This window comes from Empidonax traillii, unplaced genomic scaffold, assembly GCF_003031625.1.
Source record: "Empidonax traillii isolate 1590-97213 ecotype Southwest subspecies unplaced genomic scaffold, ASM303162v1 scaffold305:size1471525, whole genome shotgun sequence".
Classification (NCBI taxonomy): Eukaryota; Metazoa; Chordata; class Aves; order Passeriformes; family Tyrannidae; genus Empidonax; species Empidonax traillii.
Genome location: NW_020955498.1, coordinates 1,053,382 through 1,066,945, shown reverse-complemented (window position 1 = coordinate 1,066,945; position 13,564 = coordinate 1,053,382). Strand labels below are relative to the sequence as shown.

At 44.2% G+C, this 13,564-nt stretch overlaps 1 protein-coding gene across 2 annotated transcripts in view; it reads right to left on the bottom strand.

Annotated features, from left to right (window-relative positions):
• The window catches only part of RERG (RAS like estrogen regulated growth inhibitor), a 100,372-nt gene extending 88,218 nt beyond the window's left edge, over positions 1–12,154 (bottom strand). Inside the window, exons 1-2 of one of the 2 annotated variants that reach the window (XM_027891003.1) lie at positions 12,062–12,154; positions 10,278–10,452 (exon numbers count right to left, since the gene is read on the bottom strand). In XM_027891003.1, coding sequence (XP_027746804.1) covers positions 10,278–10,338 — 61 coding nt within the window. In that variant the 5' untranslated portion in view covers positions 10,339–10,452; positions 12,062–12,154. Of the gene's footprint in view, positions 1–10,277; positions 10,453–11,313; positions 11,437–12,061 lie in introns of those variants that run through there. The other variant, XM_027891004.1, reaches the window with a different exon arrangement.
• Between the last annotated feature and the right edge of the window lie 1,410 nt (positions 12,155–13,564).

Below are 13,564 nucleotides of genomic sequence, written 5' to 3'. Positions count from 1 at the left end.
TCTGTGGAGTTCTAGAAGTCTGCAGGACTATACATAAGATCTAAGTACAAGTATGTCTTATATTACAGGTTCCCAAACTCCTCCAAACACAAACTGAGCACTATGTGAATTTCCACCATAGTGGGTGCTGAGTTTAATCTCAGGGGCCTCTTTCATGCTAGATCCTAAACAGAAAACTAATGAAGAAAACAGTCATACTGAGTATGTTTAAAATAGAGGTAGTCTGTTTTCATGGGAGAGGCTTGGTTATTTCAGACGCCAGGTCAGAAACTGCAAACAAAATTCACCACGAAATTACCACAGTAATACTGAGCATGCATGGTGGTGGCCGGTGAGAAATAGACTGGATTAATTACACCAAACACTAAAAAAAGATTATTCTTGACTGAGATGTAGTTGAGATTACCATGTGACAGTGAAGATTAATCAAAAGCAATATTTTGATTTCTTGCCTCAGCCTGTGCTTGCTTTTATTTCAGTGAGACAGAATCAGTTATAAGGAGAAGGGTGGTCAAGTGGTAGTTCCAGGACCAGTACGCCTCTCTCTCTAAATGGGTCTGAAAAATCCCTTTGGTCCAGTCCCTTCCTTTCAGACAAAAAACAAGCCTGTATTGTTTTTTGTCATTTTCTTATGCGTTATTTAATTTTCATGTCTTACTAGTACAGCTCAAAAACAAATCCTTCTTCCACTGACACCTAAAGGGGAGAATTTACATTTTTCACTCTTCAGTTATCAAACGCATACATTTCTTTCTGCTTATTTTGGATTGTTTTCTGTCTGTGGCCAACCTATGTTTGCTAGTCTCTAGCTGGATTATTCACAGTCCTATGCCCAAGACTATTTCTTTAGTGACAAAGTTGCCAATAGGACAAGTATACGAACGTTTCATTATCCAGGACACAGCTTACTGTATTAAGTTGCCTGTCTCTTGTTGTCTTCAACCCTTCTGCTTACCCTTCAAGGTAAGTTCTTCAGGACTGTGCATATTTATGGGAAAATTGTTCTCATCTCCCCCCTGCAGCAAGAGGGAAGGTGAGTGTGTGAGCACTGCACAGCAGTTGGAGGCAGGCAGCCCACTTCCACTCCCAGCTCTGTAAAGAAGTTTATTTGGCCAGATCCTCAGTGGGAGTAAACAGGCACCCACTGCCAGAACAGGTGCAAGACCCCGTGTCCCTGAAGGATACTTTTCTAAATAATTACATGAAAAAGGACACTGATACACCTCTCTCCTCCTCCTCGATAATCTCAAGACCTACCATGCTCACTACAGATAAAGGTCAAATTTTCTTAACTGGAGATAATTTTTTTTGAAACTTTGCCTGGAAATAGATCTAACAGACAAACTCATGTTGTGGATCACTATTAAATTATTTCATGTTGGAATTCAGCCTGGAGCAGAACCAACTCCAGCACAAGTAACCACAAAAATCCAGTTGGGTTAAGCAGCAGTGCTTGGCTTCACAGATGCTGCCACTGAGGTTGGTTAACACAAGGGGTTTGTTTTGGCACTCATACTCCCATGCCCCACATTTTGCTTGAGCATGGGGTTTGATGGGGATTTTTAGTTTGAGGGGTTTTTTTTCTGCTACCCATGGGTCTAATACTGCATTCTTCTGAGGTGACTCTTCAACATATTTCAATATATTCTGCCGTGAAGAAATAAATAGCCCACTCTGATTTTCTGGCTTCTAATTCTTTCTTGCACTTTCTTGCTTTGAAAGTCAGATTTGAAGTTCTCCCTTGCTTGCAAAGCTCCTCAAGGGCACAGGTCCTGCTGGGTAGGTCAGGGAAAGATCATGGTTGACAGCTTCTGCCATTGTAGGGAGTGGGATTTTTGTTTCCCAGGGCAGGCACAGAGACAAGGCACTGACAAAAGCACCTCTCTAGAGTAGGATTGTGCAAATCTATGATAGATTATATTACACTTAGACTGAGAGGTGGATGGCAAATATAGTCACATGAAGGGGAGAAAGGAAGTAAAGACAAGCTCCTTTTGTGCTTGTGGTCCTGTGGGTCAAAATGAAATTAAGCCTTTCTCAGGAAGCAGTGACTGGCAAATATATTTTAATGAATATATATGTTTCTTCCGTGCTTTATTTTGCTGTCAATAATTAATGTCAGTGCATAAGCCCTAAAGGGTCCTAAGGATCCCGCAGGGTCGGCAGGGGTTGGGTCTCAGATGCCAGGTAACTGCTGCCAGCCTGGGAGCCATCCATCAGAATCTCGGCAGCCCTGAAGGGAAATCATGGAAAGGAGTTTTTGTGCCTGAGACACAATTCCCTTGGTGACTTGAGCCTATTAGGCTCTTCCTTCCTCCACCTCAGTTTCCAGACTGGCTACTTGAGGACAGTCACAGTGGCACACCTTGCAGCAGGGTTATGGTGGTAGCCATTGTCCCCTCAGCCTTTTGGAAAGCTACAGTGCTGTTCAAGCACTAAAGAAATTCCCTCCCTCCCTCCCTCCTATGCATTGTCCAGTTGCATCTTTCCAGCTTGAAAACTTTTCAAGCTACATACCTAAACAGTTCCCACGTGGTAATGTATTAATGCTTCAGACCTCTGCTCTTGCTCCTCTGCAGCTTCTTTTCTACTGACCCCAGTAGCAGCAGCAGCAAAACAGCCCGTGAATGTCGGCAGCTTCGCGTGCTTTCAAAATCAGGCTTGATGTTTTCAACATATTCTCTCATTTTCCTGTGTGCAGACTACTGTCTAACATTTCTGGGAAAGCAGCTGGAAACTCCAGCCAATTTCTATGACACTTTAAAGCTGTACATATGTTTAGTATATCTACTACTTCCTTCCCCAGAGTTTCACGCTTGTCTTGCCATTCATCTTTTCATCCTGTATGCATAGAGTATGAGTTATCTACAGTGTCACTACCATAATTTATGGCATTTCCCAACACCTACATGGCAAATCCATTAGAAATTGTAACAGCTGCAGACTGACTCCAGCAGCATAAATGCTCTACCTGGTGGGAAGCATCCACAAAAAGGGCTTTTCCCATTCAGAATTATGAAAAGGCAATAGAAAAAGATTCACCTTCTTTCTCAGTTATTTTTCTGTCTCCAGGAAGCGGTACAAGTCAATGAAAACAGAAGGGGCTGTGAATGGAAAGAAATGTGGGTTCAAACAGCAGGCCAGGTTGAGAGCTGCTGAGGTGGGAGTCCTGTAACTACTGGAATGGCAGTGGGGAGTGCTCTGACAGTGCCCCGTAAACTGTGTGTGGGGAGGCGAGCAGTTCCTCTGCTCTCCTGCTCACCAAAGTGTTAGGAAAGCCTGCCATGTGTGTGGTTAAGAGGGTACAAACACCTTCAGTCAACAGCAGCTACTCACAGCCCTGTAACCAGGGCTCAGCGGAGCATAAAGCACTTCACTGATCTTCCTACTTTAAGATGGCATTAGTTTTTCATATACCTAAGAATTTTTGGGTGCTGTAAATGTAAAAGGCACAACAATAAATGCAGAAAAAGAAAGTTTTCTTGAGAAATACAGTCATAACTTGTTTCTCCTGCTCTGCCACAAAGTAAAAAAAGGTAACGATCAAGGCTAGCTATGTAAAGATAGACGCTGCTTCCCATTTTTAACCTGTGTGAAGTTGGCTTCACACAATGAGTGCCTGGAGCAGTCAAAGCTTGGAAAATCCTCCAAGTCCAAGCCCAGGAGTGGATTCCAGGACAGTAGGAACCACTTCAGAGTGACTGTTCTTTGCTGCATCACATCACTGCTGCCAGGATTAGCTCATCTGGATCTTGTGCACTGAGCCTTTAAAGATGCACGATGCATTCACAATGTGGACAAAGAGTAACGAGGGAGCTGGAGATGAGAAACAGAGACAGGAGGGAGCACAAAGTGAGGAGGCTGGGAAGGCAACTAAATACAAAGTTCCAGTGTAAATTACAAAGCCATTTCACCATATGCAGGCTTAGGCAACATTTACTAAACAGGTAGGGGGAAAGGCAAGGGTGACAGTGTAGCATAAAGAAGACAAAACAAGTATATGCAAGGCAAGGGGTAGGCAGGGACTCCAGATAAACAAAAAGTTTGTGGAATAATAAAAATCTTGGTATTTTTAAAAGGACCTGTTAAGGTCAGCAGCCTGGGGAACAGCAGACTGACCAACACACTGCAAGGATTCCTGGGATTCCACCAGGAAGCTTTACAGTTGTCTTTTGCAAAATTACAGGAGACAGAAGTGAGCAGGATGGCTATCTTATCAAGGCAAGAGCTGCAGGGGGTGGCTACGCACAGGCCTAGAGAAAAATTTGTGCTGCAGACATAAATCTTGAATCCTGGCATTCCTTTCCCAGTAATCAAACAGCAGGCTATATTTAACCCAACCTAAACAGAAACAAAGAACAGCAGGAGTAGTCTTAGCTCTAACAGCTGCCACCAGCTGCTCAGAGGGGACGCAGGTAGAGCTGATGTCTCATGTAGTTAAGTGAGATGGAACAGGGGAGGCAGCTATGCTTGAATGAACAATGTTGGCATTTGGTTAGAGAAATTCTGCGCTTTATTATTTCATGGTTAGACAGAAGGAAGATCTAACATCGAGCAGAGCATGAATGCTTTCTACACCAAAGGCAAGGCTATAGTGAACCATGGACAGGCAAACAAGCAGAGAAAAGGGAGAAGGTAACAGATACAAGCAGACGGTCTTGCCACTCAGAGCAAATGGTTGTGCGTTTAGCCCAAGTTCCTGGTATTCCTTTTCTTTAGTTCTAGCATGACAAGAATCAACAAATGCAGTTTGAGAAGGTCCAGGAAAGACTGTTGACTAAAAACCTTGTGTCTGTGTGGTAAGGACAGCGGGGCTTTTTCAAGCAGCACGTGAGGGGGGCCAACAGCTACTGCTGATCACAGTAGGGCCCTGCACTTGGTTATGTACACCCTGCTTGGCCTCAAAACTGCACGTCTTGGGGCCACTGCATCAGTAGCCCCTCTCCTTGCCAGCATGGAGACATTCAAGGGCGACAGGAATTTATTTCATTGATCCATAAACCCAAGGGTCAATCTCTATATAGGAATCAGCATCATCCACTGGACAGGAGCATGGAAAGGTCATGTTAATGCAACTGGTTGCTTGGAATATTAACTGCTCTAGTGGGACATATTTGCATTCTTGCTGACGAAGAAGCCTCAAATTAGCCTCAAAATTAGTGAACTAATTATTGTTACAATTCTACTAGTACATGTACATGTATACGCATGCACAGCACCTTCAAAAACCTATAGCTGGTTGAAGAGCGTAAAACCAGAGGATGCAAAATGTGGGAGTGTTTAATGAGTGCTTTACTAGCAAAATAATACAGGACAATTAATACAGTGGGTGTTAAACCTGATCACTGAATAATCCCTTAAGCATCTGGTTGTCACTCCCATTCTCAAGAACAAAGGAAAAAAATGCTACTGATCTATTCCATTAGTGTAAGCAAAAAAACCCAAAACTCACAAAAGAAAATCCAGGCTCTCTTTCCAACCACATTTCTGGATTTCTGAGGCACCTTATTACAGCAATCCTCCCTCGATACATCAGCTGGTATAGCACAGACTTTGAAGCTCATGTGGTAGCTTTCCTTGCCTTACTAGCAGAGCTGTGAGTTTGATAACTAATCACTCCTTAATAACTCATGTTTCCTCCCCAGAAGTCCCTGACATGAAATTAGTCGGGGAAAATATATGAGCAGGGATTTGTGCAGTAGTAAAATTGCTTTGGGCTTCTTTCCCAGTAATCCACACGAGTTTTTGAATGGGGGTGGGGGGACGCTGAATTCAGTTCTATTCCCCACGTGCCCAGACCTTTCAATTGAGAAGTGATCCCTGGTAGTATGTCTCAGACGCATCATCAAATAACAAAAACAAAACACAGATTTGTTGAAGGCCTCTCTGGCTGGGCTCCTGCTTGAATATGTTCAGTAGGAACTTTCTGAACTTTCATCCTGGGTTAGACAGGGAAAACAGCATAAGCCAACAGACAGAAACACATGTCTGCTCACAACTTTCCCAACTGTGACACTACTGGAATTGGTTAGATCTTAATTTCTGTCATGGGACAGGCTCTTTGCCCTATGATACTTACTAAAGCCCCTTTACTGGTCACCCTATTGCCCAAATGCAAACATCTGAGCTTATTGCAGGACAGAAAGGTGTCAACAGCCCTGTGTCTCATGTATCTGATTGCATAAACAAATGATTTGCATAGTTGCCTAGAACCTGACACATTTACTGGGGGAAGCCTGCAGGATCTTTATTATCTTTCCTGTTGCTTAAACACCAGTAGAACCCGCACAAACTTCCATGTCCCATATCACATCTGTAGATGCACAGCCCATCCAGACACATGAGAACTGCATTTGCCTGTGGCTGGGCAAACCATACATGCTAATGCAGAAATCTGGAGTAGTCAACCCAGCACACACACAGCAAAAAGGCAAGTTGGTTAGTGCATGCTGCAGCTGGACATTGTCTCTTTTTTGGCCGAAATATAAAGGTTCTTAAGCAGATGTATTTTGAGCATTCATAGTCAACTGAGTTATGAGGTGGAAAAGCATCATCCGTGCAGTGTTATCCAGTGCATGTCCTATTTTTCTCCTCCTGGTTCATATATTTTCACTCCCCTTTAGCTTTCTGGGCATGTACTGTACCTTGTGACAACATGGAAGAACAAGGGCTTCTAGTCTTTATTAATAGCTACTACTGCAATTTTAAAAGGAGCTATTTAGGAAATTCTAATTTTTGTTACCATAGGAATGAAGCTGTAGGATTCAGCAGAAGAACAATTTAAACAGCAATGTTTAAGTAATTTACTTCAACTTTAATTCTCTGCTCCATCCAAGCTCCTCTTGGGCATAAAAAAAATACTTTAAAAGCTCTCTCCTCCTCAGTGCCACTTGACTCTAGCCCAAATTAGGAGGTACAGCCCTGTTATCTACAGTAGGGCTTAGCAATGTACCTTCCCACCCACAGAGCATTTCCTCCTCTTCCCAAGCAAAGCAGCTGCAAAATCTTCCTTGGCTCAGGCAGAGCTCCTCATCTGCTTTTTTTCAGCTAGTTTAAAACAACGTTTATGCAACTTTTATACATTAAGAACTGGGTGAATGGAGGAGCATCTAGTCCACAGGTTGGGATGCTTGTGCCTGATGAGTTTGCTCATTACTCAGTATAACTAGACAGGGGCACTCTTGTGTGCCCCTTTCTGAGCTGGTTTGCTCCTCTTTTTCTATTTGAAAGGTTTAGGTCTACATTAGGTAAAAAACCAAAACTGGACAGGTAGCTGGATTAGCCGTTCTGCTGGCCTTCCCCAGCAGGCAGGAGGTGAGAAGGCAAGGAAGGAGAACTGTGAAAAGCTGACACACTTGCCATTGCCTCCTGTTAGTTCTTTAAACCTTTGAACTGTGGAAACTTATAAGCAGCAAGAAAGTGAAGAAAAGTTTTATCTTCCCTGGCTTTAACTCTTTTGAGATCCTATTACTATTCAGATTTGTGAAGAGTGTTCTGGTTTCTCACCTCATGTTTGAAAGAGTCTTGGAAGGGACTACTTTGTAGAACAAGGAATCTAGCACCCCTTTAAATAGATGTCTATCATTAACGAGATTAGGATGTTCCTCAGCTCTCAGCAATGGTTAACAGGTCTAATGACTTTCATAGTGTATGAGGTACGACTTTAATTCTCCACATGTCCTGAAGCACAACACTCCTTTCATCACAGATGCTTTGACTCACTCATCCAAAGTCTCAGGCAGTAAGTGGAAAAAAAAACTGTGTCTGTAACTTCACAGATGCTGTCAGGTGGTGAAGCCACTTACAGATTAAGAACCTAATGCCTGGCTCTTCCTCAGCAAACGAAGATAAGCCAAGAAAGCAAGCCAGTGACTATATTTTGGCATGATTTTCTGGCAATTATAGTGCCCTTATTTATCACCCAACATCTCCTTTTCATTGCACATATCTGGTGTGCTCCAGTATTCTGCCTCACGTTCTTGCTTCTAGAGTCTGGCTTATCTTTCAGCTCTCTGGCCAAGTCTATTCCAGTAAGCTATGGTCACAGGATCCTGTCTCAACAATGCATTATGAACTGGTCACAGGGATAGCAAACTACACAGTTACACTAAAAAAAAAAAAAGACAGTATCAATACTAATCTAGCAGGGTTTTATCAATCAGACCCAGCTATCTGGAGATTACTTTGTGTTTTTAGCAAAGGTTTAATAGCACTTTCATAGCTCCCACTATTGTTACTGTTGGCTACAGGCAAATAGGTATTTTCAGACACCACCCCCCTCATACACACACACAGATACACAGACACACACACACTTATTTCTCTGGAGTTGGCTGAGCTGTTGAAACTGGATCCTTTTATGGGAATGTACAAGAGGGGTTTTCATAAGCAAGCTGGAGAATCTGGGAGGCACAGTGGCGCTCTGTCGAGGTAGCTGAGAGCGCTCCACCCCCTTAAATTCACCTTGTTGTTCTGCCCACTTATTGGCGCCTTCATTTCCACACAGATTCACGTACGTGGTCACAGTCAAAAGAGGGGACCTTAGTCATATTTTATGTAATATTTCCTTGCATGTCAAGTGGAAAAAAAAGGAAAGAGGAGGAGGATTCTGAAGGACTAGGATGTTTTTATTGGCTTTTCATTTCTTTTATTTCCCACCCAGTTCCAGGACTACAGGAAAACATTTCTACCACAAAATCCTAGCATACAGAAATCTACAAAAGGGATACAACAGGTAAAAAAAGGCTCTGGTTAATCCTATACTGGTGTAGCACTTTAACTGAGCACTTAACAGGTAGTTTTGTATTTTTTAAAGACAAGTTCTCAAACTGTTGCGAATACCAGGGTGAGGGGACCCTTTTTTAGTGTTTCAAGTTTCCTGCAAATACTTCAACCTTCTTTTGCATTATTTTCAATCCAGTCAAAAGACTGGATGACCACAGAAACCATCAACTAAATGTAAGATAAACCAAAAGGAGAACCACTGAAGTTATTTACGAAACCTACGCGTGACAATGAAATGCAAATACAAAAAAAGGGGTGGGGTGAGCATAGCAGAGAAGAAGGAACAGTTTAAATTTATCCCAGTATATTATCAGAATTCCCTCAGGTATTCTATTCAAAAAGACAGAATTTAATCTGCATTGTCTTTGAATAAGCAATTTAGTCTCCAAGAACTTCTGCCTCACATACGCCTTTTTTTGTGAAGGCAGACAGAGCTACTTCACTGATAGTGTTCTGGTAAAATACCTCCTGGGTAAACGTGCTTTTATAAACAACCCATTCTGAAGTTAGTGAAACAATAATACATTTATGGGACAGAACCTTGGCATGTCTAACATAAAGTCACTTTGGGAAACTGGAGCTGGTTCACAGCAGCTGAGTCTAGCCTAATGCTCTTCCCAGTATATCCCATCTCCTGGCTTCTCTTGAGCAGATTTTTTCTAGAATAAACAGTAACTTACAGTTCCCAAACTGGCACAGGAGCATTATTAGACTAAGTCTCCTTATTTCTTCATCCCTGTGGGACAAGGACATGTTAGAGTGGTCACGGAGCTGTCAAGTTAATGCAACACCACCAAAATACCTGAGGGAGCTTGCAACTCTCATGTTACACTCCTTATCTCATGGAAGGAAAGGCTGTCTGTAGAAATGGATTTTTAACATTTATGCCTCCCCCTTGTGTTTCTACCATATGAACTCACCAGACTGTTTATTTCTCAAAAGATCTCTACAAATGTAAACTTTACAAATCGTATTTTCTTGGCTTCCTCATAAATATGTAAAACCAGGAGAGCACTGAGAACAAAAATTCTTTGAGTTGTTGAGTCTAAAATTCCTGTGGAAATCAACCAGAATGACAACTATTACAGAAGTAATGTAATATTTTTTAAAATAGGGATCTTAGGGGAGAGGGAGCATAATGTAAATGCCTTCGTCTAGCACAAGCTATGAAGAGACAAACTGAGTATACTAATTCTGTCCCACTGGAAAAGAGGAATATTGCCACTTACTTCGCGAGAAGCTGGTTTGATTTGGGTTGGGAAGTTTGTTTGTTGTTGAGCTTTTTCTTAAAAAGTGATAAAACTATTTTTATTCTGGAGAACCTGGAGAAAACAGCATAAACAGCCAAGGAAGAGAGAATTCCTGGCCTCATCCTGACCGCTCTAACTAGAATAAGGTCACAGATATCCTTTTCTACAAAGAGTTTGTCTGCACAAAGGGAGCAAAAAGTTGCCTGTTGAGAAGCAGAAGAAAAAAGCAGAAGACAAACATACCTGACTTGCCCACACCAGCCCGACCAAAGATCGCCAATTTCACTTCTGCACTCTTAGCCATGCTGGAAGGAATGGAGGGGTGGCAAACTCACTCAATTATCAAAAGTGAAGCCGAAGAACTGTTCCCAGCTCCTGTGTTTGGCTTCACTGTGTCATTGTGACGTCAATGCAGAGCCTGGGGAAGAATACCACAAGGATGGAACTGCAAGGAGCCAGGCTCTCACTTTCCCCCGTCCCCCTCCCTTTTTTCTTTTTTTAAATAGTCATGATAATCGATGCTCCGTTCCTGCTTTAAACACTGCAGTAACACCACTGACATATTTGGCACTGTTCGTGCAAAACCTACCTTCAGCTTTCTGGCTACTGCTGTTTACTTCACGCTGGCACTGTAGTATTGCAAAAGGTACTGATCAAGGCAGAGTGCCTGCCTTACAAGGCTCCTTATTCTTTCTTTCTCTTTCAGTGGCAATTGCATGTATTTACTGTATTTGACTCAACTGCAACAAATTACTTTTTGTAGAATATTACTTAATAGCTGTGAGCATTTACTAGTAGTGCCTGCAGATAGCTAATCTTTCCTCGAGCTCTCCAGTTCCGAAAAGGTTTCAATTACTCAGCTGCAGTTGCTTAAAAACCTCTAAGTACTTGTACCTTGCCCACTGTACTAAGCAAATCTGTACCCAGAAAGTTCACTAGTGCTCCTTTTTCAGCTGCCTCAGCTCATACATAAAAATTCAGCAAAGCACGGGGTTAGCAAAAGAATGTCAGAATTGCTGGTAATGTACTTTTAACAGGCTGTATGGGAATTATCTTTGTTCACAGATTCGCTACATTACCTTGAGCAAGTCACCTGACACCTCATCTTTTTGATTTGATTTCTCCAATCTGGACAGTAAAATATATAACCATACCTGTCACTGTAGAACGTTTTAAGATCTTGAGGGAAAAAAGGGCAACTCAGAGGATGATGATGATCCTCAGCCCTGACTTAAACATCAAAAATTCACTCTATTTTTAAAACAGGGTAGAACTTTACCTGTGAATGTGTTATCAAGGTTTGCCGTTGTGCTGAAGTACCCACTTTAGCCATAAATTCTAACAGTGATATAGGAAGCTCACTATGTCAGCATTACCTGCTTTACAGCAAAATACATTTCAAACGTATTTCTTGAAATAAAAGTCTGAGGGTTTTTCCTATTCAAAAAAAAAAAGCTTGTAAAAAGAAAGAGTAAAGACACCTCACATCGACAAGGGTCCCGATTCATGTCTGACGTCTTAGTGCTCCTGATTCCTTTTGCCTAAGTATCAGATCACTCTCACTCTGCATGGACAGTTAGAAGCACAAACTGTTTCGGGACGTAGCGGGCTGGGCTAAGGGGAAGGAGAAGGACATCGCTGTTTGCCTCCTCCGGTCGCCCGCCGGTCCCCAACCCCGCACCGCCGCCTGCGGCACGACCTGCTGCCCCGCGCCGCCACCGCCACCGCAGGTCTGTTTTACATTTCTGTGCAGATATTGATTCATCACCCGCAACTCCGGGTGGGCGCTGCTCCCCGGCTGGTCCCGGCAGGTGCCCCCGCCGGCCGCAGGGCGGTTCCTGCGGCTGCGGCCACCGGCGCTGCCCAGCACGCCCAGCTCCGCGATCCCTGCGGGCACCTGTGCCCCCCGCGCCGCATCTTCCCTCTTCACGGTCCTCCCCACATCCCCCCCTCGCGGATCCTCCCTTCTCCCCGCACCCGCGGAAAAGCCCCGCAGGCGCGCACAGCTCCGCCCGCCCGGCGCTCACCTCTTTGCGCGCTGCCGGCAGCGCGGAGGGGCCGCGCTCGGCGGTGCCCCCAGGCGCGGCGCTCAGCGCTCGGCACGGCCCGGCCCGGCCCGGCCCCGGGTTCCCCCGGCACAGCGGCGCGGCCGCGGAAGGGAAAGGTCCGCCCGCCCCTCCGCCCGCCCGGCGGGGCTCCCGCAGCGCCCGGGGCCGCCGCGCCCCCTGCGGGCCGCCGGGGGCAGCGCCCGCTGCCGAGCGCGGGCGGGACCCGGGCCGGGCGGGGCCGCTCCGGTCTCGCTGCAGCGACAGCGGGACCCGGCCCGCTGCTTCGGGGGAGCGGACGCGGCCCTGTAATTCAGAGCGTTCGGAGGTACCGTACCGTTTAATTATGTGGGAGAGCGGCTGTTGTTCACTCGCATGAATTCTGAGTAAAGCGCTTGCCAGCGCCGAGTCTGCTCCGCAGCTTATTTTAGCGTCTCAAGTACATCACCGGTACCAGTCTGTGCGACCGTGCACAGAGCCAGAGTCTCTCCCTGTCCTGACACACATGACAGCAAAGTGACAGTAGGGTTGCTGCCCCATTAGATGGTTTTCCAGTAGCACCAACTTTACACACGGAGCTCTTCTGACTTTCTCACATGTTGTTATTTCAATTTGCAAGTGTGGGAAACGTATCATGTAAATACATCAGCCTCTCCAAGAGGTTCGTGTCAGAGCCAGACATCAACCTCTGAAATTAAAGGACCAAATTTATCAGATAGCTCTTACTTCCATGTTTATTAAACTACCCAGGAACATAAAGATACATTAGTAACAGATGTGAACCAGAGCTGGAAAGCACTTAGAGTTCAGTAGATGCTCCTCCTCTGTTTCTGTTCCAGCCCAGATCTAAATGAGATACAAAGCAAGTAAAAGAAAAAGCTCTCCACTCACTGTATTCCTTGATGAAAAATTAAACAGGAGTTGGAGAAGATCTTCCATGGTCCAAGTCTCTCTACACTACAATGATAAACATTTAGGAGGCAGGTTGGCAGATCTGAGGGGAAATGAGCACCTACTATTCCAAGTATTCCTACTATCCAAGGTGTACCAGCTGCAGGCACTCAGGAGTAGATCTTAAAATAGCTGCACTGCGTATCATTGAAAGGAAAAAAAAAAATAAAAGGCAGATGTGAAAAGCAGTAGTGTGGTTAATGCTCTACTTGTTAAGAGTAAATGCTGAGTCTTTAGGCCTTCACTCGCTGTTTGGTTTGCATAATTTAGAGGGATTAGCTTTTTCCATCCTCCTAAGAGAGCAACTGGTGAGTGTCTATTTTGCATGTCGGGAAATGTGCACTAGTCTTGAGGCCTGACATTTGTTTTGTGTCTGTGGAATTCACCCTGTATGGGGCTGTCAAATTAAATGTGATAACTGGCTTTTCCAAAGCAGCAGATAATTTATTGGTCATTAAAAATCCTAGTGGCTGTGCAGTCAGCTTGTGCTGAAGTCTCTTATTGGTGCCAAAGCATAAGAATTTAGTAAACACT